This window comes from Tursiops truncatus, chromosome 1, assembly GCF_011762595.2.
Source record: "Tursiops truncatus isolate mTurTru1 chromosome 1, mTurTru1.mat.Y, whole genome shotgun sequence".
Lineage (NCBI taxonomy): Eukaryota > Metazoa > Chordata > Mammalia > Artiodactyla > Delphinidae > Tursiops > Tursiops truncatus.
This window is the reverse complement of record NC_047034.1, coordinates 123,333,496-123,358,473: the sequence shown is the minus strand read 5'-3', so window position 1 is coordinate 123,358,473 and position 24,978 is coordinate 123,333,496. Positions and strand designations below refer to the sequence as shown.

Here is a 24,978-nt window from a genome sequence, read left to right as displayed (position 1 = left end):
TTACAGAATTCAGCGTTGTTTCAAAGGCAGGCTGCCCTCAGTTAATGAGAATCCAAGCTGCACATTTGGCAGCTTGGGCCACCGTTTTCGTCACCGATCTCCACTTTGTTGCTTCGTCTGTCAGAACCGCCCTCAGGACAAAGGGCGGTTGGTGGAGGTGGGAGGGGTTGGGGCAAGGGCTACGGTAAGAGGAGGATATTTGCGTGGCCTGTTTACAGGTTACTCGGTTTCAGTGTCAAGGCAGTTTATTTGCACATCTCTGGCGAACCTCCGGTCTGAGGTCACACAGACGCCTGGGTGGCTCACAGGAGCCAGCAATGAAGCTTCCCTTGGGCCGGGACTCAGGAATTTCACCAGCAGGGACCAACCAAGGGGCCCAGGGACCCCGGCTTCACTCCAAGTCCTGTGCCGGAGGGTTGGCGGCGACGCTCCGGGCGACGCCTCCGCTGCCGGCCAATGAGGAGCAGGGACCGCGTAGGGGCCTGCGCTCATTGGGTCGCGGTGGTTCCGCCCCGAGGTGAAGCAAAGCTGCCGGCCCGCTAATAGAGTCTCAGCTACAGTCCGGCTTTTGTGCGCTCGCCGCTGGTCACCCTGCTGGGCATACCTTTACCTCTCTTTCGCCTAATTCTTCCGTGTCTTTTTCAAGCCCCGACTCACCAGTTTCACAGTTTTATCTTCCTTGCCCTTTAACTCTCACCTTCCTTCGCAGATCAGCATGCAGGAAAAAGACGCCTCCCCACACGGTTTCCTGCCTAGGTTCCAACATTTCGCTACGCAGGCCATCCATGTGGGCCAGGAACCAGAGCAATGGACTTCCCACGCTGTAGTGCCTCCCATCTCACTGTCCACCACGTTCAAGCAAGGGGCTCCTGGCCGGCACTTGGTGAGCTGGGTCTGTCTGGGGCGGTCCAGTGTTGGGCGGTAAAAGAGAGATGGCTTATAAATTAAGAAGGCACGCAAGTAATTTGTGAGGTTTAATTTGTGTATATCAGGAATGATGTTTGCTACACCTGTAAACCTCCTTGTAATAAAGCTTTGTATTGAATGGTTCAATGATCATATTTCTTTTGATAAGCATTTCTTTTGATAAGCAGGACTGGAAGGAACAGTTTGTCCAACATGCCCTATAGATTTGGACTGATATTCATGTGATTTTGGCAAATTTGCAGTTCAAAACTGAGTGTCATAACTTCCTTAAGTTACCTTTAGCAACAAAAATTGTAAAGATATAGTAAGGAGTCAACTAAGAAAAAAATTAAGAGTCTCATAACTCACCTGGAATCAAGATTATTCCCAGTAGCTATTAACTCCCAATATTATTCCAGTAGTTATTAATAGCCATTGAGCCAGATTCATAGTTACATTCTATCATGTGTATTACATATATTGCCTCAGATAATTCTTACAGCAATTCTAGTATGAACTAGGTTCTTATTTCCCTCATGAAAAACCTGAGATTTGGGGATAAGTATCAATGCAAAGGCCACCTGGCTAGTAAGCAGTAGAGCCGGGATTCCAATGCAGTACTGCTCTGGAACCCCACCCACTCTTGGGCATTAGTCTATCCTGTGCTATACTACAGTAATGCTAGCAATAGTCTAACCCATTGCATCATTGTGGTTTAGTAATTAAGAGCTTAAATCATGTAGTCAGAGGACCTAGGTTTGAATTCTGACACCACCTCTTTTTAGCCAGTTGGTCTTGAGCAAGTTACTTGACTTATCTTAAGCCTCAGGTTGATCCTGTGTAAATGGGTTAATAATAGTACCTACCACATAAGTTGTTGATATGTATGTTAAGCTGCATTGTACATTATAACTGCTCAGTAGTTTGCTATTTCATGGTGTTCATATTTGCACTTTTTCTGTTTGATCTGGACAACAACCAGGTTAGAGAGCAAGACAGATATTATGTACTTTTTATAGAAAAGGAACCTACCCAGAGTCATAGATGAGATAGGCCTCTGTGTTCATTACATAGCTTTTCCTTTTTTGGTAGTATACTTGATGGATCTTGGAGTATTTAAAAGTTGCTGAGGTCCAGAAGAAATTACAGTTGACCCTTGAACAACAGGGGTTTGAACTGTGCAGGTCCACTTATATGTTGATTTTTTTCAATAGTAAATACTACAGTGCTGAATAATCTGCAGTTGTTTGAATCTGGGGACATAAACCACAGATATGGAGGAACCTCGGATATGGAGGTCTGACTATAAGTTGTACATGGATTTTCCACTGAGCAGGGGGTCGGTGCCCTAGCCTGGGAGTTCTTCAAGTGTCAACTGTAATTGAATACACTTTGTAGATCCAAAACCTTGATTATACTTCAAACACCTCTTTAGTGTGTTATGTTATATAAGTTGAGGAAAATTCTTTTAGACGTGGCCCTTTGTTTTGTGAAGTAGAGTTCTAAGGGCATTTCTACAACTGGTTTAGGATACTTCTAGCTACTATATTTTGTAATCAAATTGTGTACACAACCTGTCTTCCAAGTTTCTTCCTCGTGTAGGGCTTTGTGAATGTGTAGCTGCCCAAGCTTTAGCATTTAGTGCAAAAGTTAATAATTTATCTGTGATATTAACAATTAAATGTTTTCAGAGAGGCAGCAGGGGTGGTAAAATCCACAAACTCCTCTTAATATCTTTAAAATGTCAGTTAAGAGCACTAAAGAGAATTTGAGGAGCTGAATGAGAAGCATCTAATTCTCCACTTCCATCTGGAAAGTCATTGAATGAATGAGCGTGAGAATTGGCACTGAAATATGCTTCTCCCCCCACCCCCCTCCCCAACCACAAAGTTAAATCTCTGCAGTGAATATTTAGGGAGACATGGACTACCTTTCCATGGCAATAGCCACATGAATCTAAACTTTTTTTTCTGTCTGGAGTACAGCTGCAGGTCACATCAAGGAGGTGATGGTGGCCAGTAATGAGGATATCCTGGAGCCCTATAAAATGTCTACCCAGTTTGTCAAAAACAAGGAGACAAAAAAGGCAACAAAACTTAAATATCTATATCTATAGCCATATCTATATCTATCTCTAATACTGGGAGCTCCTGAATCAGAAACAGGTGTAAGAGTGGTTGTGTTTTGTTATGTGCTATGTGGGGCAGGAGGAGAAAAGTATGTATAGGATTTTTAGTGAGTGTTTAAGTCCTGGCTTTGAATTCTGGCACTGACATTCCCTGTAACATTTGGCTTTACTTTCTTTAGAGCAGATTGTGAGGATTAAATAAAATGACTGGATACAGAGAGAGACTGACAAATACTGTATGATATCACTTATATGTGGAATCTAAGAAATAAAAGTAACTAGTGAATATAACAACAACAACAAAAAAACAGACTCACAGATACAGAGAAAAAACTAGTGGTTACTAGTGGGGAGAGGGAAGGGGGGAGGGAGGTTAAGGTAGGGGATTAAGAGGTACAAACTACTATATGAAATAAATAAGCTACAAGAATATATAGTACGGCACAGGGAATATAGCCAGTATTTTATAATGACTACAAATGGAATATAACCTCTAAAAATTGTGAATCATTATGCTGTACACATGAAACTTATGTAATATTGTACATCAACTATACCTCAATAAAACTAAATAAATCAAATAAAATGACTGGATGAATTCAGGTAGTATAGTGTCATACATGTAAAAGGAATATAATGCAAAATTTAAAAAGGGGTTGTATAGAGCTGTTTTGCCGAGAATTACTCTCTTTTTTGAGTTGCTTTTGTAGAGCTAAGATCTGAACTTCGAGCATTTGTAAGATCTGTTCATAGCTTCCTGTTGGATGCTAAACAGAGCTCACAACACTTATTTTTTTAGGAAATGAAGTGCAGGTTAGAAATAGGTTTACTCTGTTGGTTCAGGTGGTTCCTGTTTCCTAATATCCCTAGATTAATGGGTAGAGGTGACTGTAACATAAAAACCACCATTTATCTAGTGGTTAGCACATGCCAGGCATCATGCAGAGAACTTATCTCATTTTATCTTCACATCAATTTTATGAAGTAGATATCTGTATTTTATTCCCATTTTAAAGGTATGGAGATTGACTCTGGGAAATATTAAGTAACTAACCTATTGGCATGTAGCTCATAAGTGGCAGACACAGAATTCTAACCCAGTTTGGCTGACTTCAGGGCCTCTCCATACCACTACGGCCACAACAGTGATGCTTCTGTCTAATGGCAAGACATGTAATAGATAAATAACAGAAAGGCATGGCAGGATGGACCTGTAGTTGAGGAAATGTCTATGTTAAGACCCTGATAATAAATTTAAATCCCTTAGGATGAACTCTAACTTCTTTCCTTCAGGGTTTTGAGTACAGCCGTTCTGGAAATCCCACCAGGAATTGCTTGGAAAAAGCAGTGGCAGCACTGGATGGGGCTAAGTACAGTAAGTGATTTTCATTTCAAAGTTTGTAAAATCTAGAATCCATTCTTATTTGTATAGAAAAAATTATAGAGGCACAGAATGTAGAATTGGAAAGAAATAAGGATTAGCTAGTTGAAAACTCTTATTTTTTTATGACATTGAATTATTTGCTTGAGGTCCCACAGCTGACTTCATATGTATATGTGTAATTATAAGGTGAAAATAAATATGAAGAGAGGCAAAATGGCAGAATTTGCCACTTAGAATTCATGTAAACGTACTCTTCGTCTGAAGCTGTCAGTATAAATAGATACAAATTAACTAAGTTTTATAATACCACCTATGAGAATATAAGCTTTCTTATACTCTGGTTCATTCACCTGCTATTTTGTGCCTGAGAGTAGCACCAAGGAACATTTGCAATAGCCAGGTACCCTTGATACTGTGCTTTGGGAGATTAGGGATTAACTCCTCAAAACTTGAATTTCTTCCGTGAAGGGAGTGGACGGCTGTTAAATCATCTTTGTACTTTCTATACAAATGATACTAAATGAGGGCAGAATCGTGAATTTAAAAAAGGAGAGTCTTAGGAGTTTTCTCACAGCAAGAGTGTAGGAATCAGAAATGTTAATATGAGCTTTGGTGTTTGTTTGGGATTGGGGGAGTTTCTTTTGTTTTGGGTGAGAGGGGGAGTTTTTTAAACACTAAATTTCTTAAATTTAGTAATGTGTGGGGAATATTATTTCCCACAGAAATTATAAAGGCTGAGGGTTCATATGCCAGACACTTTTTTCAGGTGGGCTCCAGAAAACACGGTTGTTTTGAATGGGATTTAAAGGTTAGCTTTCTGTATGAATTCATTGTTGGACCACAGATCTGCTTAGTAGAGAACTGCAATGTCAACCTCAACTTTTCTGAAAAAACTTTGCAAAAATTACATTTTCCAAGTTAATTGGATATCCCATCTACTGGTCACAAGTGATTTTTATCATCAAGGTGATACACTGATATTTTATCAGGATATTTTTCTTTACAGTGTTTAATGTGTACAATGCCAGTTATTTTTTTATTATTCAGTTTCACTATTTTTGTTCAATATGAGATTCAGGATCACATGTGTTTAAAGAGAATCCACATTAAAAAATTAAAAAAATAAAATTTATTAAATTTATCAGGTCTGATTGTGAGTTTTGTTAAAATATTTTCTCAACTGCATATCCATATAGTTAATGGATGAATCATATCTTAGCTCTGTTCCTCAAGTTTGAAATTTCTTTAGAGTTTGATACTTCTAAAGTGTAATTTAATTGGCAATTGGTCTTTTGTCTCCGAATTTTGTAAAGAATTATTTCTTTGAAGCTTTTCAGAGAAATGTTATAACCAAAGCAGAATTAAGTATTTTTATTTTAAAGATATTTTATTTTTGAAATAGAAAGGGGGATTTTGTAATGGTATTAATCAGGGGATTTCTGGTGACTCAGTAGTGACGGTTGTCTTTCAGTCAGCAGAGAGAGGGATATAAAGTAATGCAACTAAATACTGTAGGTGTTTTTAACCTATAGTTCTGACATTTTGGTTTACTCTAACTTGGTTTTTACCTTAGGTTTGGCCTTTGCTTCAGGTTTAGCAGCCACTGTGACTGTTACCCATCTCTTAAAAGCAGGAGACCAAATTATTTGTATGGATGATGTGTATGGAGGTAGGTGACCTCTCTCATTCATGTTGTTTCAGCTGATATTTGAAAGACAATAAAATGGGTCCTGAATTATATTAACAGTGCTACCAGGATTATTGACTATTGATTATCTTTTCAAAATATGATGAACAACTCTATGCTGGTTCACACTTGATAAAGGAGGAGCATAAACACTTAGGGTCTATGCTCCAGAACTTGCTTATAAGAGAGATTGTTTAATAATAATTTTATTTAAGCAGCTGGAATGAGCTTATCCCAGATATATTCTACTCTAGAGAAGATAGTGTTTAAAGAGAGAGTGTTCTAGTGTAATTAAAAATTTTTACCTCCAGTGAAGATGGTCTATAACCTAAGTCATTCTCAAAGGGCTTAACTCTACCCAACCCTTAACCACCCCACCCCCTGCATTTTTTTTTTTAGGGAAGCTTCTGAAAAGCTGTTGAAAGCTATAGACCTCTTTCCAAAAAATGCGCTTAAGACTATACCCAACGTTTATCATTTTAATTTTAAAATGATAAGGCTCCTCTCCAAGGACCCTTACCCCTTGAAACCTATCCATGGATACAAATTTAAGAACTTTCATTCCAAATTGTTTAAATGCTAGTTATATAAAGTGGTAAGTGGGAAGGTAAGGAAGACAAGTTGCCCTTACCTTTAAGTAAGACTGATTTTTGTGTTCAAAACAACAGCAAAAAATTTTGTAAGTATATTATACATATATACCAAATGCTTCCAAATAATTAAAATGTGATTTATGGAATATTATTATCATTTTATCTATCTCCTATTTGAACAAAAAGTTAAATCTGTAAGTTCTTTGAAGGAAGAGACTTACTCTTAGTAATCATTTTATCCCTCTCAGAAATTTGCAAAATGCTTTATATTTTATCATAGTACCCTATGATAGTCTGATGAATTGAAATTATAGAAAAATCAAATTTTTCATTACTATTATAATGTATTATAAAAACCTTTTGGTAAACATAGGTACAAAATCTTGAAAATTGCTGTTGATTTTTTAACAATTCTTTACATTCTTTTTCTATCTTATATTACCTAGGATCAGTCTACCAAAAGTCCAGTATATCTTTTTTTAAAAAATAAATGTATTTATTTATTTATTGGCTGCATTGGGTCTTCGTTGCTGCCTATGGGCTTTCTCTAGTTGAGGAGAGCAGGGGCTATTCTCTGTTGCTGTGCGCGGGCTTCTCACTGCCGTGGCTTCTTGTTGCGGAGCACGGGCTCTAGGTACACAGGCTTCAGTAGCTGAAGCACGCAGGCTCTAGAGCACAGGCTCAGTAGTTGCGGCGCATGGGCTTAGTTTCTCCACAGCATGTGGGATCTTCCCGGACCAGGAATCAAACCCTTGTCCCCTGCATTGGCAGGCAGATTCTTAACCACTGCACCACCAGGGAAGTCCCTCCAGTATATCTTTTTTTTTTTTGTGGTACACAGCCCTCTCACTGTTGTGGCCTCTTCCGTTGCGGAGCACAGGCTCCGGACACGCAGGCCCAGCAGCCATGGCTCACGGACCCAGCCGCTCTGCGGCATATGGTATCCTCCCAGACTGGGGCATGAACCCGTGTCCCCTGCATCAGCAGGCGGACTCTCAACCACTGCACCACCAGGGAAGTCCCTCCAGTATATCTTTGATGATAATTTTTTTTTTCTTTTTTGGTTCACTATCAATAACAGCAAATTTTTCTTTAAATTTGCATATATATACATCAAATCCAGAACCGTATTTTTAAAAGAAGCCATTCTAAGTTGAATGATTTATCTTCTTTCACTGTAAAACTCTAGTAGTTTGATTTACATTGTCTCATTTGTCTACTAAAGCTTTCAGAACCGCATAAGAAAAAGATTGAGAAAGAACAAAGGATAAAAACCAATTCTTTTCTCTTACCAAAGTATAATCAGTTTGAAATTTTATTTTGAATATTTCATTGGCATTGATTCATTTATTTTTTTTAATTTTATTTATTTATTTATTTAGTGGCGCTGGGTCTTAGTTGTGGCATGTGGGATCTAGTTCTTTGACCAGTGATCGAACCTGGGCCCCCTGTATTAGGAGCCTGGGGTCTTAACCACTGGACCACCAGGGAAGTCCCAGTTCATTTATTTTAGATTTGAGTAGTAGGAAGGAATTGTTTTAGAAAGATATTGATATTTCAGGAAGCATGCCACTTCATGTTTGAAGAGTAGAGATTGTATATTTTAAGAAACATTTTCTGCTTCACACAACTTGGTGTGGGTATCAAGTGTATTTTATTTGACTCTGATTTTTAGTTTAAAATTTAAGTCTTATATTCTTTAGTATATGAGAAGGTCAAACTATTCAAACAAAGTAGAATTGCTTTTAGTTGTTTCTTTATTGGTGATTGACACTTCCTTATATTTTTTAAGTGTTTATACTTTTAAGGAATTAATATTTCCTAATACAGTTTTCTTTTCATTTTATCTGACTCTCTTCTGCCTCAGGTACAAACAGGTACTTCAGGCAGGTGGCAACTGAATTTGGATTAAAGATTTCTTTTGTTGATTGTTCAAAAACCAAATTGTTAGAGGCAGCTATTACTCCAGAAACCAAGGTAACTCAGTTTTCAGTTTGTTTGTTTTCCTTGTGATGTTTTGTTTTCATCATTTCTGTTTGCTTGAGGAAATAATTTAAATCTGAATAACAAATTTTACTGGAAGCCATTGGAAACCATCAAGATTAGGATAGGTCTGACTTCTGTGTAGTATAGCATAATGGTTAGGTGCGTGCATTCTGTATTGGGATTCAAATTCTAATTCTGTATCATGGTTGGTGTATTATCATGGGCAAATTATTTAACCAAAGTCTCATTTTTTTTCATTTGCAAAATGGGGACAATTGTACCTGCCTTATTGAAAGGTGATTGTGTGAACTAAATGAGATAAGGCGTATGAAATGATTATTACAGTACCCAATACATGATGACTGTTAAAAAATTTGTTAGCAAAAGCAGACAATTCTTAACTGCATTACCAAGCTAGTATTGGTAACAAAAGTCACCACAGAGTTTGGGTTACAGAAAAGGAAGTTTGTAAGGAAGCCCCCAAACCCTAAGCATAGTTTTAAGGGTTCTAAGGGATACTTCAGCAAAATGATAGAAACAGAGAATGAGCCACAAGCAGTCTTTAGCTTCCATCCTGGGAAGCTTGTATGCCACCGGAAGGTGTTTTGTGCTGGAATGAATGGCATATGTGATATTCTTTCTTGGGACTTCATTGAAATTCTGCATGGGGAAAAGAAGGACCAGTGCCTTTTATAAGTATCAGCCTTTTCCAACTTTTTGCTAATGATTAAAAGGTTTGAATTGTACTCAAGATTATGTTGCAGTGAATGCTAAAAAATGAAAAACTTTTCTCACACAAGTTACTTTGAAGATTAACACCAGGGTGAGCTTGAGTGATTAAGGCTTGTTTGTAAAGGAACTTTTTGTTGTTGTTGTTGTTGTTTTTTGTTTGTTTTCTTGCTTGGGAGAAAAGATTCTTATTAAAATAGCTGGTTTGAGTCTTTCTAAGGGAGGAAAGCATATTGTGTGTATATTAATTCTTGTCAATAGAACTTTATATAGTGCCTCTTTACCAACTTGAAATAATACATTTTTCCCCCTGAAATGTCTGCCCCATCATTTGAAGTAGATTTTTTAAGTCTACATAAAATCTATTTTGTATTTATTTACTTATTTTTATTTTAATTAATTTTTATTATGAATGAGAATAATAAATTCTTACCCAGAAATAAAATTTTATATGTTCTTAAATAATTCTGTTCTTGTAGAATAGGCATTATTTTAACTACCATGTCTTTTCTACAGTAAAACTCTAGAGTAGGAAGAGAGTTAAACCAGACAACTTGTCCATTTACATAGAAAAAAGAACCATTAATCCTTTTAAAAAGAAAGCTGTAGATAATGTCAATCAATACAGTGGCAGCTTGTTTAACAAACAGAATTCTTTTCTTTGGTCTTTTCTATAACTATCAAACATCCTTGATGTGCCTGGATTGTGCTTGGGTTTTGAATAGACAGATAAATATGATACTGTCTCTTAAGTGAGCTGTGGCCAGGTTTTCTGTTGTGTGTGTCACTTTTCTTCCTCACTCTAAAACCCATTCTCTTCTTCAAGTTCTGGGGACTTATTTTGTAGGTTCTAGTGCATCTGGCGTTAAGTTACTATTCAGGATATTTTTGGCGTCATAGAGATAGTTCTCTTTACTGAAAATTCCAGAATGTAAACTTAGACAACCTATGTTATTTATTTTTGAGAACAAAATTCCCAGACATTGAACTATCTCTTTGGAATTCATCCTCTTTTTAATGGAAAATAATTACAATAATTAACTTGAATGCTTTTCTGCTTATATGTACACTATCTCATTTGAGCCTTACAACAACTGTATAAGGTAAATATTATCAATCCTATTGTATAGATAAAAAATTGGAAGAACGTAGAGGGTTAGTTACTTACCTATGATGACTTCTTAGAAATTCATGGGGCTGGGATTCAGATTCAAACCTTTAAACTTCATCATCTATGGTCTTCCAATGTAGCCTCCCAGATGGTTACAGTATATGAGATAGATGTTTGGCAGTGTGTTTTTACAAACTATTGTCATTTACTGAATTGTTTTAGCTTGTTTGGATTGAAACTCCCACAAACCCTATCTTGAAGATGATTGACATTGAAGCCTGTGCACATACTGTCCATAAACATGGAGACATTATTTTGGTCGTGGATAACACTTTTATGTCGGCATATTTCCAGGTAAATGATTAGTAGATTACACAGGTACCTGTAATTAGGAGAGGAAGGACTTGTTTACATTAAATTACATGAAATCTGCTTATAATTATTGATTAGACAAAGAATTAAAATTGGATCTTTCCTACCATTAGTTAATATCTTTTCAACACTACGTTAATATGTTCTGTGGGACTTTGTGTGTTTTAAATGTTTCTTAATTAAAGCTTTTAAGTTCTCTGTGTAAACTCTTTGAAGACCTGGCCGTATTATATGATTGTATATGTCAGTGCCTTACACATAGTAGGGGTTTCAATGTTTATGTTTTGGTTCCAGGTCAGTTATATTATTTTATATATATTTAAACCTGGCTAACTTTTCAAATAAAAGGAAGAGAAAAGCTATACTCAATGACATCTCAGTGTACATCACACATTATTTCTCCATTTGTCTTCCCTCTTTCTAGTTTGTCTTCCCTCAGTGCTTCGAAGACCATGCCCTGCCCTCTATATCTTTACCTTATTTGTATCATGAATTTCTACTCCATGTTTCACCTTGTATCTGTGAGTACAGCTCCTTTACAGTGCTCCTTTTAGACTCTCTCTTTTCCTGCCTGTCCTCTACATACATCTCTTCCCCACTCAAACCCTCCCATTCATCTGCAATTCCTTTCTTTCTTTTCTTGTACATTTTTCCAGATTCTTCTTTTCTGCTTTGCTCCTTTTGGTAGATCATCTTGGGATCTCTCTATAATTGACTGGTTGTCTGCCTTTTCCCCACACGTTCTCCTTTTGTTTCCTCTGAGTAACCTAACTCTGTTTCCTTTCTTTATTAGGAGTTACCATCTCCCTGCTATTTCCTTTTTGTCTGTATCCTGTGGTCATTCTTATTACACCTCCTGTAGTTCACCTTTATTCTGCAGAGCTCCTGAAACCCAAGCTCATTTTCTCCAACTCTTCAATTAGGCAGATGTTTACAAGCTCAATTGTTTATATTCCCTGCCTCTGTTCTGGGTCCCTGAAGTTGGCTGACTCCCTAGGAGTCTGCACAAAGCTGTTCTTCACCTTACTCCATTTTATTCGGAAGGCACTACCATGTTTTACCTTCCTTTCCTGAAACACATTTCCTGGCTACAATGTGTTCAGATGGCTTCATGTGTCATCTACCTTTGGCTCATGATATAGCTTCAGCTGATTCTTTTTTTTTGGTACGCGGGCCTCTCACTGTTGTGGCCTCTCCCCTCGCGGAGCACAGGCTCTGGACGCGCAGGCTCAGCGGCCATGGCTCACGGGCCCAGCCGCTCCATGGCATGTGGGATCTTCCCGGACCGGGGCACGAACCCGTGTCCCCTGAATCGGCAGGCGGACTCTCAACCACTGTGCCACCAGGGAAGCCCCAGCTGATTCTTATATCAAGTAAGGCAGTCTGTTTCCAAGTGAAAATCTCCTGGCATCATCTATTTGTCCCAGGTGATTTTCACTCTTGGAGTCTTTATCCCAACTCCTTACCCCATCTACCACTTACAGTAGGGCAGTTATTATAGCATAGGATTGCTCTAGCTGAGTCATCATGAGTCCTGTATATTCCCAAAGAGATCGCATGAATCATTTTAGCTGGGCCTGCCCAGGTTACTCATCAGGCCTGGCCCTTTTTCTCCTATTGTTGTCACTAAAATAGGTCCAGTTTTTCCACCTTTCTGAAGCCCACATCATATTCCTCATGCCAGGGACTGCAATTTGCTTCATTTCAGTCTGGATTCATTCCAGTTGAATTAATAAGAATCACAGTGTCCCTAGGCAACCACAAACCAAATGTGGAACCACATTTGGTTCCACAAAGCAAATCTTCCGAAAAGATCCTCTCATTATTTTACACTCATGAAAAGTGGGTATGTTCTGTCTTTCCTGTCTTTTGTCTTCTTGATCTTTTATAAGTCTCACAAAAGGCAAAATGGACATACAAGCATAAAGTTTCCACGTAGAACCTCTGAATTCCGGTAGTCTGAGTCCTGTCTCTACCAATTTTTTAAATCTGAATGATCTATTTTATTTTTCTTAGTCCCTTTTCCCCATCTGTACAATTAGTCATAAACATACTGATTTTATTGAGTTAGATAAAGTATTTTGAACAATGCTTCACTGGGTTATGTAAAGTGCTTCACTGGGTTATGTAAAGTAACTCATGATTCTTGGAGCATAATGGCATCAACAGTTGTTAGTTATTGGTTTTAATTTTTCCTTTTGACCATAGAGTTTACAGAATGTTAGCACTGGAAGAGGCCTCACACAACATCTAGTTTGACTCATCACTTTAGAGATGAGCAAACACATATATAGAGAGTGCTTTGAGGAATACCACACTTAAAATGTCCTATTTTTGAAACCCTAAATGAAAAGTCCCATAGCCCCCAGCTAGGGAGGTTAAACACACACACACACACATGCGCGCGCGCACGTACGCACACACACGCATACACACACTTTATTTTAAAGGAAATTTAAATGGAAAGATGTTGATATTACATTATTTAGTGAATAAGTTGATTATTAGTTTAATTTTCACCGCAAACAAAGACATCTAAGACTAAAGAATTACTTTGCAGGAAAGTTCAGTGAGGGAAAACAATCTAAACAAATTTCCTTATAAGTGATTTTACACTTGACAAAACTAGTATAATAAAAGAGTAATTAAGAGTCAAGATCATGGCAAATCAATAAATAACCACAGCATACATTGTAAGGTTTTAATGATTAAAAACCTAAGCAAATCACTTTTATACTTACTTGACAGAACAATTGCTAAATGTGTCAACTATTCCGTGTTTACTGAGTCATAAAATGCCAACATCTCTGCTAAAGGTAATAAATTTAGGGGCTAGTCAGCAACTGCTGTAAAGAAACAAGTTCAGAAGACCTGTTGACCTGAGTTTATCTGCTATTTCCAGAAAATTTGTGCCTTTGGATTTAATACTGGTTCTAATACTTTGTATTTTTATTTGGTGTGAGGGAGGAAAGGGAAAGATAATACCAGAGTTCCTGGAAATTTTAAGATGTGCGTATTTTTAAAAGTTAGAATAGGAATGGAATTTACAATAATAAATAGGCAGGCAATGAAGCATATTTTCAAGTGATTTCCCATCTGGAATAAAAACCTTTTATTCTTTTCAGCGGCCTTTGGCTCTGGGAGCTGATATTTGTATGTATTCAGCAACAAAATATATGAATGGTAAGACAGTCTTCACTTAGAATGTTCTTTTCCATCAATAGATGAAAGTAGCATAAGACTTTATCCTTTTATCCCTTTACTTCTATTATTCAGGTTTTCTCTGTGACTCATGTAGAAAGTAAGAAAATACTTTGATTAAATATAGGACTTCATTTATAGCAGACAAAACTATGCTCATGATTTAACAGCAGAGGATTAAAATTTACTATAAATGTTATATTTTTATCCTGCTGATAGCTTAAAAAGAAACATTTAATTTTTACATTATTTTAATTTTATTGTTTAAGGTATAGCTTTTGCTAAAGTTTATTTAAACTGACTCTATAGCGATTTTTCCCAGAGTTTTTTCAAGTGAAAGTCACATTTTAGAAATTATAAGCTGAGGAATAAACATATGTTGTTTTTAATTTAAAGTTTTTTGGTTTTGTTTTGTTTTTTTTAGGCCACAGTGATGTTGTGATGGGCTTAGTGTCACTTAATTCTGAGAGGCTTCATGATAGGCTCCGATTCTTGCAAAATTGTAAGTATTAAAAAACCCAAATTTCCCCTTATGCTCTCAAAGTGACTACATTTGATATTTGTATTTCCACTAAGTGCTGTGAAGTGATAGCATTCCACTAATTTAGGAAGAAATGAGAAATAGTGGGAAAAATTCTGATTTTTTAGAGGAAAGAGAAATTGGGTTATAAAAATACAGTTATAACATAATAGGGCTTTACAACATGACCAAGAGATACGTTTTGTTATTTTTCAAAGCCATGTTAATTTTGATCATAATTTGGTAAAGCTCAAGTAAATTTTTGTTTTTTTCTGTCCCACCGAGCATCACGTAGGATCTTAGTTCCCTGACCAGGGATCAAACCCGCTCTCCTTGCATTGGAAGTGTGGAGTCTTAACCACTGGACCACCAAGGAAGTTCCTCAAGTGAATTTTTAGTTTTATGACTTAATGGATTCTTTTGTCTCTTTTTTTAAACATTTGGAATGATGGCTTTCTTATACTATACCTTTTATATCTGAAATGATGATAACTTTTAAATGGCACTTAACATATAAACTTATATTTTTCAACAGGTGTCTAAACGTCTGTTTTCTGTTTAGATTGTTTTCTTATCTCAGGTATGGAGAAGGGTTTATTGGAAGAGACTTGATTTAACCACTGTGATTTGACAGAAAGATAAAATACAAACATAATTAGGAATAAAAATCCCCTTCCAGGGAATACATGTTGGGTAGCAAAAGGGGGCACTGAGGAAGGAAACCAAAATTTATTGCTTGATAAATTCCTTTCATTTACAAAAAAAAAAAAAAAAGGACTGAGGCACGTATCCTGGAGGCATGGGAAATCACAGGCTGCTTTAGACAAAAGCTAAATAGAATATTGGTAGAACACTCAGAAATAATAGGAGCTGAACTGCTATTTTCTCTGTGTATTATAATACTCTGTCAAAGAAATACAAGATTAAACTATGTCCTTTCATTAAAATCATAGAAAAGACTTGATGCTCATATTTGAAAAGTTCATATCATTGTATTTGTACTTAATTTTCAGGATAATTCATTTTCCCTCTCATTTTTTTAAAAATAAATTTATTTATTTATTTTTGGCTGCGTTGGCTCTTAGTTGCTGCGCGTGGGCTTTCTCTAGTTGCGGTGAGCAGGGGCTACGCTTTGTAGCGGTGTGTGGACTTCTAATTGCAGTGGCTTCTCTTGTTGCAGAGCACGGGTTCTAGGCACGTGGGCTTCAGTAGTTGTGGCACTCCGGCTCAGTAGTTGTGGCTCACGGGCTTAGTTGCTCCACGGCATGTGGGATCTTCCCAGACCAGGGCTCGAACCCGTGTCCTCTGGATTGGCAGGTGGATTCTTAACCACTGTGCCACCAGGGAAGCCCTCCCCTCTCATTTTAAAGCCCATTTCACTAAGCATGTTTTATGCTTCATTCTCATGTTTCTAATTTGATATATTAATTTTTCCCACTAAAACTCAAACATTGGTCTTTGTAGCTAACTTCTCAGAGTCACTATAATGAAAAAGAGCAGTGAGAGGATTTTCTGGGTGCCTCCTCACCTTCAGACTAATCCAGGACATGTTCATTTTGCAGCTCTTGGAGCAGTTCCATCTCCTATTGACTGTTACCTCTGCAATCGAGGTCTGAAGACTCTACAAATCCGCATGGAGAAGCATTTCGAAAATGGAATGGCAGTTGCTCAGTTTTTGGAGTCGAATCCTTGGGTAGAAAAGGTTATTTATCCCGGTATGTTAATCTGCTTTCTAAGCACATATGCTTACACTAGGATTTTAAGTGTCATCCTATGCATCCTGTTTATGTAACATTTGTTTGTAAGTTAGGTGCTTTCATGTATTTTTATGTTGTTCACTTATTGAGCTTTTTGTGTGTCTGTGTGTCAGGCTTTTTGGTGGGTCTGATGGTAAAGAAGATGGACATGATCTCTGGCCTAGTGTTGTCTATAGTCTAGTGGTTGCTTGGATGTTAAAAAATTAATCTTACATATTTGATGCTCCTGTCTTTAGCTTGAAGGTTTGTGTATACCTGTTCCAGGATTGCAACCTTGTACTTTCCAGTAATTTGCTGGTAATCTTATCAGTCTGATATTCCGCATTAGCTCTAACTTTTATCTCATATAGATTGAGACTTGATACTTGGTACCAAAACTCCCCCGAAATTCTATTACATTTTTTTGGAATTTCTTCACCTTTACAACATCTAGAAATGCTCATGTGAGTTAGCAGACTTACATGTTACTCTTTGGATTTATTTTACCAGACTTTTTAATTGTGGTCTGGTCGTCTTAAGTAAATAGTTCTTTTAAACCCTTTTGAGGTGTGCATCCATGTAGTCTTGGGTGTAAAGGAGAATTAGGCTTGATCCCTGCCCTTAAGGAATTTAGATAAGGCAAGGCAGAAATACGTATGAGATTAAATGCCCTAATATGTACACTAGGTATAGAGCTGTTGACTGGTGTGCATTTTGAATGGAGGAAGGGAGAAAAGTTTTGGGCTGTGCCCTGAGGAGTGGGTAGCATTTGTTAAAAGGTCATGGACAAGACATTTCAGATTTTTTCCATAAGTGTTTATTAAAGCCAACCATGGGCCAGGCCTTGCACTCGGAACTAGGATCCAATTATTAATAAAAGAAATAGCTTTCTCCTCATGGAGTTAGTCTGGTGGATAAGACAGACATTAAGCAAAAAAATTACAGAGGATATAATTAACAGAGGGAAGGGGGCAGTCAGTGGAGAGAATGTTCCAGGTTAAAGGGACAGCATATGCAAAAGTCCCAAGATGAAAAAGAGTGTGATGCCACTGGTGTAAAGAAAGCTGGCATGGCTAGAGCAAGGAGAGACCAGAAAAGATAGGTCAAAATGAAGCTAGAGAGATAGACAGGGACCAGAACAAGAGGTCAGATGTCAACATGGCATAAAGCTCATTATTAGGCTTATTTGCAGTTGACTTAAGCAAATGGTGATTTTGTTGTTGTTCTGAAATTACATGTTTGACTCTAAAATAAGACATTCGTTATACCTTATGACTACAGGACTGCCCTCTCATCCTCAGCATGAGCTGGCAAAGCGTCAGTGCACAGGTTGCCCAGGGATGATCACCTTTTATATCAAGGGCTCCCTTCAACATGCTGAGACTTTCCTCAAGAACCTAAAGGTAAACTTTCAAACTAGTTTTTTAAACTGTAGACGTTAAGACCTTCTTATAACATTATTATAGTCATTATTTCTCACTTCCACCTGACTCATATTAATGTTGTTGTACCTGGAGTTCACACCCACAAGCCTCTTTGTCATGAAATGCTTTGGGTTGGAAAATCACTTGAAACAAGAGTGTTGCAGTAGCAGATATATGAATCTGCTTACTTAACTTATTTAACTCTGCACACTGCCGTCCATTTGAGAGAGACAGAATGTTCTAATCCATTGGTTTTTAAATTTAAAGTGAACCGTCTTTTCAAATGAAGTATTATATGAAACCGCAGTAGTGTGTGGTCACTGCAATGACGAAAGACTGTTCTGAAATCCAGCCTAGGAATGGCTTTCTAAACCCTGCACCACCCAGGTTGCATCTGCCTGGAGTGACGGAAGGGAGGCCTTTGCCTAATGTTCACAGAGGCAGAAGGCTCTCAGGGGCCCTGGGAGAGAGACCTGTGTAACTCCATACTTTGAGCTCATGCAGTAATGTATTTAAGACTGAGTTTTAAATACTACAGATCTAAAGAAAAGGATGCTTCTGGATTAGTCAAAGTTCTATTGGTTCTAAAATTTGTCCACTTCTAAAATCAGAAATATAGTAGTGCACATTTGATTTAACACAGTTGTGAGAAGAATTTTTAACATGTTGTGAAATTCTATGACACTTTAACACTAAATACAACAACCAAGTTTTTTTCCCTTCTTCCCTAGGAAGGGGTTAAATAGATGTATTAATTTAGTGAGTGATACATATTAATGAGTAAGTTTGTATAACTTGATAGACATTTAGAGATTTTTATTTAAAGGTTAACCACAGAGCTATGTCTCAAGTGTAATAATTCTGAGGTTTTAGAGCTCATGTTATTGTGCTGGGTCTTAGTTGCAGCTGAAGGGCTCCTTAGTTGTGCCTCATTGGCTCCTTAGTTGCGGCACGTGGGCTCCTTTTATTAGTTGTGGCAGGCGGGCTCCTTCTTTGCAGCTCAAGGGCTCCTTAGTTGATCTTTGTCTGCTCCTTAGTTGCAGCATGTGGGCTCCTTAGTTGCGGCTCACCATCTCCTTAGTTGTGGCACATGAACTCTTAGTTGTGGCATGCATGTGGGATCTAGTTCCCTGGCCAGGGATCGAACCTGGGCCCCCTGCATTGGGAGCGTGGAGTCTTAACCACTGTGCTACCAGGGAAGTACCGATCAACTTTTTTTTTTTTTTTTTTTTTTTTTGTGGTACGCGGGCCTCTCACTGTTGGGGCCTCACCCGTTGCTGAGCACAGGCTCTGGACGCGCAGGCTCTGTGGCCATGGCTCACGGACCCAGTCGCTCCGCGGCATGTGGGATCCTCCCAGACCGGGGCACGAACCCGTGTCCCCTGCATCGGCAGGCGGACTCTCAACCACTGCGCCACCAGGGAAGCCCACCGATCAACTTTTAATGTTTTAAAAATTAACACATAATATGTCTAATTGGGGCGTCCCTGGTGGCGCAGTGGTTAAGAATCTGCCTGCCAATGCAGGGGACACAGGTTCGAGCCCTAGGCTGGGAAGATACCACATGCCGTGGAGCAACTAAGGCCGTGCGCCACAACTACTAAGCCTGTGCTCTAGAGCCCGCGAGCCACAACTACTGAAGCCCATGTGTCTAGAGCCCGTGCTCCACAGCAAGAGAAGCCACCACGATGAGAAGCCTGTGCACTGCAATGAAGAGTAGCTCCCGCTCGGCGCAGCTAGAGAAAGCCCGGGCGCAGCAACAAAAACCCAATGCAGCCAAAATAAGTAAAATAAATAAATTAATTAATTTAGTCTGGTGAAATCATTGTTATGGATTTTATTCTGATTTTTTCTCCAAGTTTTTATCCAATTTGTAGTTTATTCATAATTGCACCATTTTCCATCCCCCGTCCCGAGGCCATTTTATCAACAACATTTATTTTTAGATTTTAGTATTTTTATTTTAGTAGAAGATCTATATTAATATTTTCTTTGCCACAGCTATTTACGCTGGCTGAGAGCTTGGGAGGATATGAAAGTCTTGCTGAGCTTCCGTAAGTATTTCTGTTTTTCTCAGTATTTTAACTTTGATTTCAGCTGTAATGATTGTTTGGAAAAGGAGTAGGATAAAATCGGGGATCATTCAAGATATTTAGCAATAAGAGCAGCATGGCACTATCTAGTTGGAATGGACTCTAACTCCATAGAATGGAGACCCTGATAAAAATCTAATGGGGGCTACTAAACAGTAAGCTGCGTCCTCCCAAATTTTGCTTTTTTCCTATTTGCCTGAAGGAGATTCCAGGGGTAATTCTCTGACCTCCGAACCAGGGCCACTTGTTCTACTCCACTCTGCTCTGGAAGGGAGGTTGGAGACTTTGTACCAGAAGGGCTGATTTTAAGACTCCAGGGGAAATTGACAATGTGTTTCTGATAAAAAAAATCCTCCATACTCTTATTTATCAGAGGAGAGCCCAGCTAGTTACCATCAAGTCTGTTTGTTTTCTGTTTTCTGTGGGGTAAATGGCTCTGTGTCATCTGTGACATAAACCCAAAATTCAACTGTATTCCTGACCCTTCATTAACTGACCCAACCAATTCATCTAATTTTATCAAAGCACCAGAGGATAATAGAACACAAAACAGCCTAAGATCAGGGAGTCCAACAGCTTATATTACAGACAAGGAAACAACGGTTCAGAAAGTTTTGCTGATGAATCAAATGTCACACAGGAATATGTTAGCAACTTCACTCTTGAGGCTTTGTGTCAGAAACTGTGAGCGGAGAGTTTAAAGCAGCCTTGATCTGGATTTGAGAACATCAATCACTTAACCTTTGTGCTTCAGTCTTTTCATCCATAAAATAGTATTAATAATTAAAATAATGATTATTATTTAATGATTATCTGTCCCAGCAAGCATTCCTGAGCTACATCCTGTTTTTCTTTTTACGTTTCTATGACCAATAATTATAATTATTACAGAGATAAATTAATATCATTACCTATTAATTTTCAACTGTATTAAATGCATGGTATATTTCTATGTTTTAATTTTCATGAACATTTCTTTTTTTTTTTTTTTTTTTTTTTTTTTTTGCGGTACGCGGGCCTCCCACCGCTGTGGCCTCTCCCGCTGCGGAGCACAGGCTCCAGACGCGCAGGCTCCGCGGCATGTGGGATCTTCCCGGACCGGGGCACGAACCCGCGTCCCCTGCATCGGCAGGCGGACTCTCAACCACTGCGCCACCAGGGAAGCCCTTCATGAACATTTCTGAAATAACTATGTGCAGAGGAATGTCAGGGATTACTAAAATTTAGGCACATTTCCTGCCCTGGTTTAGTAGTTTATAGTTCATGCGGAGAGTCAGGCAATTTCATAATCTTTAAAAAAAAAAAAATGAAACCCAAATAATGATTCAAATAATTAAAATAAGCCATAGAGGTTTTTGTTAGTCTTTCAGGAAAATGCTTGCTAATAAGTCTGGATGCACAAGAGGGCACACTCAGCATATGAAATTGGTTTATTTTTCGTAGTAATGCAATGTATATTACTTTAAGGCTCTCTTAAAAGTAGACCTTGCTTGATTTATTTAGGGATGTGGTTTAAAGTTGCTTGGCCCTCAGGAGCTCCAGCTAAGCGCTAACCCCAGTGCCAGTGGAAGCATAAATTTAGGTCAGAGCTTGTCTGTTTTATCACCCTCATTCTGTGTCTCCCAACAACGCTGCAACCAGTGCAGCATTGCAGTCAGCGGGGAGGAAGCTGAGCCAACATGTACTGGGTTGGTCTCCCAGCCTAACAACGTGTGTTAACTTGGTGACCTTAGAAAACTTACTTATCCACTCTCAATTTCAGTTTTCTCGATTGTAAAATGTGGATAAAAGTGTACTGAGATAAGGAAATTGACTGAGGCCAGGTAACTTTTACAAGCCCAACACAGCCAGTATGTGGAGGGGCTGAGAATCATACCCAAGTCTATTGGTCCCAGAAGCCTAAGTTCTTATTTCTACACATTCACTCTCTTTTAAGGAATTAAGAGCCTAAAAAGGCAGAACATTTTAAGGAGGAGGTTTGCATGTAAAACTTCATTAGAGTGATCAAAGAAGATATTCATTTACTTTGGACACAACTCAGATTTTCTTTCCATGGGCCTGAAGTGGATAGGAGAAAGTGATTCCTTCTGCGTGTGGTGGAAGGGGATGGTGGAATGTTGGGGGCAGTGTACATCTAAGCGCTCCCTAAGACTATATAAGCCTCCCCTCTGTGATGTCTCAGCCCGCAGAGATTCTCCCTCCTCTGATCTCCGGCAGTTCTTATTGTCCATACTTGTTTGGTATTTGCTGTAGACTGTTCTGTTTTGTGAATTGTCATAGTCTTTAGCTCCTGCTTTGTTACCTAAAGAAAATATCTCATTCTTCTTGGTTTCCCAATTCTTACTATAGAGCCTGAACCATAGTAGGTGCTCTACCCTTACCCATGCTGACGATGACGATGAGTTGCTACGTGATCTTGAACATCCTCTGAGGCCTCTGTGTCATGAGTTATGTGTTGGAATTAATTCCTAATGCTTAGTGATTGCTACCAGTGATCGTAGGTTGTCTTTCCCTGATCTGCCTCAGAAGGTCCAGTTCTGGATTGATCCTTTGATCCAGATGGAATTAATTCTGACCAGCTCTTGATCCAAGAGGCCTCTTATAAGTGCAGCTGGTTGGTCATGGGGTGTATGACTTCTGGCCAAGGCCTCATTCAGGTTGGTGTTAAAATCCACACACTGGAGGCTATGTCTTCCCCTCCTGCATGGGGGTGTTTGACTGGCACCTTCAGTGTCCGATTGAGTATACCTTACTGATGGTATGAAAACAATAAAAGATCTTTGTGTTCATTTAAAATCATGACTAGAAATGATAATTTGCACAATTCCTTAATTTTTTGCCTGCGAAACATTGTAGGTGTATGAAGCATTTGATATTTAGAGTAGAAAAATTTTGAAAATAGTTGCAATTTATGAGATAGAAACATGCATCCCCTGCTACAATATAGTGATCAAAATTTTGCTCGTTCTTTCTTTCAGGGCAATCATGACCCATGCTTCAGTGCCTAAGAGCGACAGAGAAGTCCTTGGAATTAGTGACACACTGATTCGACTCTCTGTGGGCTTAGAGGATAAACAAGACCTACTGGATGATCTAGATCAAGCTTTGAAGGCAGCAGTAAGTTTTATTTTAGTGTGTGTGTGTGTGTGTGTGTGTGTGTGTGTGTGTGTGTGTGTGTGCGCGCGCGCGCACATGCTTAATCTTGGGAGCGGCGGGTCACTATGTTTATAGAGTGGCCTCACTATGTTTATAGAGTGGACTGTAAATGTTTTCTCTTTTCTTATTACAATATACAGGGTGTATAAATGTATAGGGAAATCAGTCGAAATGCAGATTTAAAAGAATGTAGTCTTCAGAAAAGAATTCTTGGAGGAGGTGAAGTCTTTGCCTGAAGGTTTAATAACATATTTTTCTTGTGCACTGTTAATACAGCACTCTCCAAATGCAAGTCACAAGTAGCATTCCAGAACTGCTATTAGAGGTTGCTTCCTGCAAAAAGATCAAAACTTCTGAATAATTGAATGGACCATTAATGAGCCTTTGCAGAGTTTTCAAGTGAAAATTTTAAGGGACTTTATTACCTTTCACAACTGTAATCTTCCTGGTATCATTCCTGTTAAAAAGTTTCCTCTTTCCCATATTGTAATTGACAAGTCAATTCTGTTAAGATCTTTTTGTTAATTTGGATATACATTTGCCTCTGAAGGAGGTGAGATTTGTGCTGCTATTGGGGATTGTGTTCTTTTTTTCAAGCTTAAGATTTATATTGATCATGTTTACAATATAATGGCATTTCATTTTTCATGTTTTCTGAGGAATTTAAATTATTAAATGAATGTTCTTAAATCAAGGGTGATTTTGTATATTGTTGAAAATTGCACTCAAAGCAATGGTTTACACTTAATTACCATAAGCCAAAAATCAAATATCTGAAAAGTCTGTGAAATTTTACTGATTTAAGGTTGTACTTACTATTTTTTTAAAAAATAAATCTAATTATCAAATGTATCCCATTGTGATATTTCTGTACTATGTGGCATTAAATTGTATTCCTGGGCCCTTTTAATTCCCAACTCTTAGAGGTCTCAGCTTCTTAATTTTTATAAATTCAATTGTGTAATTATCATGGTCAAATCTTAGTGTTTGCACGTTAGTTATAAAATCTGTACGGGGCAGGTCAAAAGCCACTTTTATAGAGAAATATTACTTCTTATATTTTCATCTGAAAGAGTAAATTTGTTGAGGCTAAAGGAAGAAATAGTTTCATAGCTAGAAGCATAATCAGCAAGTTATTGTCACTATGTCGTAAGTCAAAATAATTGGATTTTTTAAATTGTTTGTACTAAAGACTTTCAGTCACATTTGCTATCACCATTTGTTTCAGTTTTAAAAAATCCTATCATTGGGACTTCCCTGGTGGTCCAGTGGTTAAGACTCCATGCTTCCATTTCAGGGGGCATGGTTTGATCCCTGTTTGGGGAACTAAGATCCTGCATGCCCAAGGGCATGGCTGGGGTGGGGGAGCCTATCATTGAACTCGATTAATAATAGTGCTGGGTAGGAGGAGAATACATACAAATACATATTCTTATGTATTGTGCATTTCTGAATTATGTGTAGGGACCCTGGAAATTCTGTCTCTGTAGGTAGCAGCATTTTTTTTTTTTTTTTTTTTTTTCCGTACGCGGGCCTCTCACTGTTGTGGCCTCTCCCGTTGCGGAGCACAGGCTCCGGACGTGCAGGCTCAGCGGCCATGGCTCACGGGCCCAGCCGCTCCGCGGCATGTGGAATCTTCCCGGACCGGGGCACGAACCCGTGTCCCCTGCATCGGCAGGCGGACTCTCAACCACTGCGCCACCAGGGAAGCCCGGTAGCAGCATTTTGAGGCTGGTTATATCCCACTGTGGTTTCTGGAAGACTTGATTTCTTGCCATTTCTGTACCTTAAGGCTGTAGGGATAAACAAATGACCATTTGAATAAGAAAAGAAAAGGCTATTTATTCTAAGCTTACAAGGGAGTCAGCTACTGTCACTTGTTTTTTGGCAGACTCAAAGGAAGGCAGAGCATAGGAATTGCAGAAATTTTAATGCCTGTTAATGTGGATGAG

General features: G+C 38.4%; 1 protein-coding gene across 5 annotated transcripts; it reads left to right on the top strand.

Annotated features, from left to right (window-relative positions):
* The first annotated feature begins 277 nt into the window (after positions 1-277).
* Positions 278-23,878, top strand: CTH (cystathionine gamma-lyase). 5 transcript variants are annotated; one of them, XR_012324292.1, is made up of 13 exons: positions 278-883; positions 2,892-2,992; positions 4,328-4,409; positions 5,992-6,087; positions 8,566-8,675; positions 10,747-10,878; positions 14,022-14,079; positions 14,522-14,599; positions 16,180-16,332; positions 17,635-17,756; positions 19,779-19,831; positions 22,220-22,317; positions 22,849-22,987. XR_012324292.1 is itself a non-coding variant. In XM_019919978.3 (13 exons), the coding sequence occupies exons 1-13, from the start codon at positions 808-810 to the stop codon at positions 23,327-23,329; spliced, it is 1,227 nt and encodes a 408-aa protein (XP_019775537.2). In that variant the 5' UTR covers positions 285-807; the 3' UTR covers positions 23,330-23,878. The 5 variants fall into 5 exon arrangements, 4 of the variants coding, with proteins under 4 accessions (XP_019775540.2, XP_019775537.2, XP_004328074.3 ...); XM_019919978.3 differs by lacking the exon at positions 22,220-22,317 and adding an exon at positions 23,303-23,878 and having other exon boundaries at positions 285-883; XM_019919981.3 differs by lacking the exons at positions 10,747-10,878; positions 22,220-22,317 and adding an exon at positions 23,303-23,878 and having other exon boundaries at positions 281-883.
* The last annotated feature ends 1,100 nt before the right edge of the window (positions 23,879-24,978 follow it).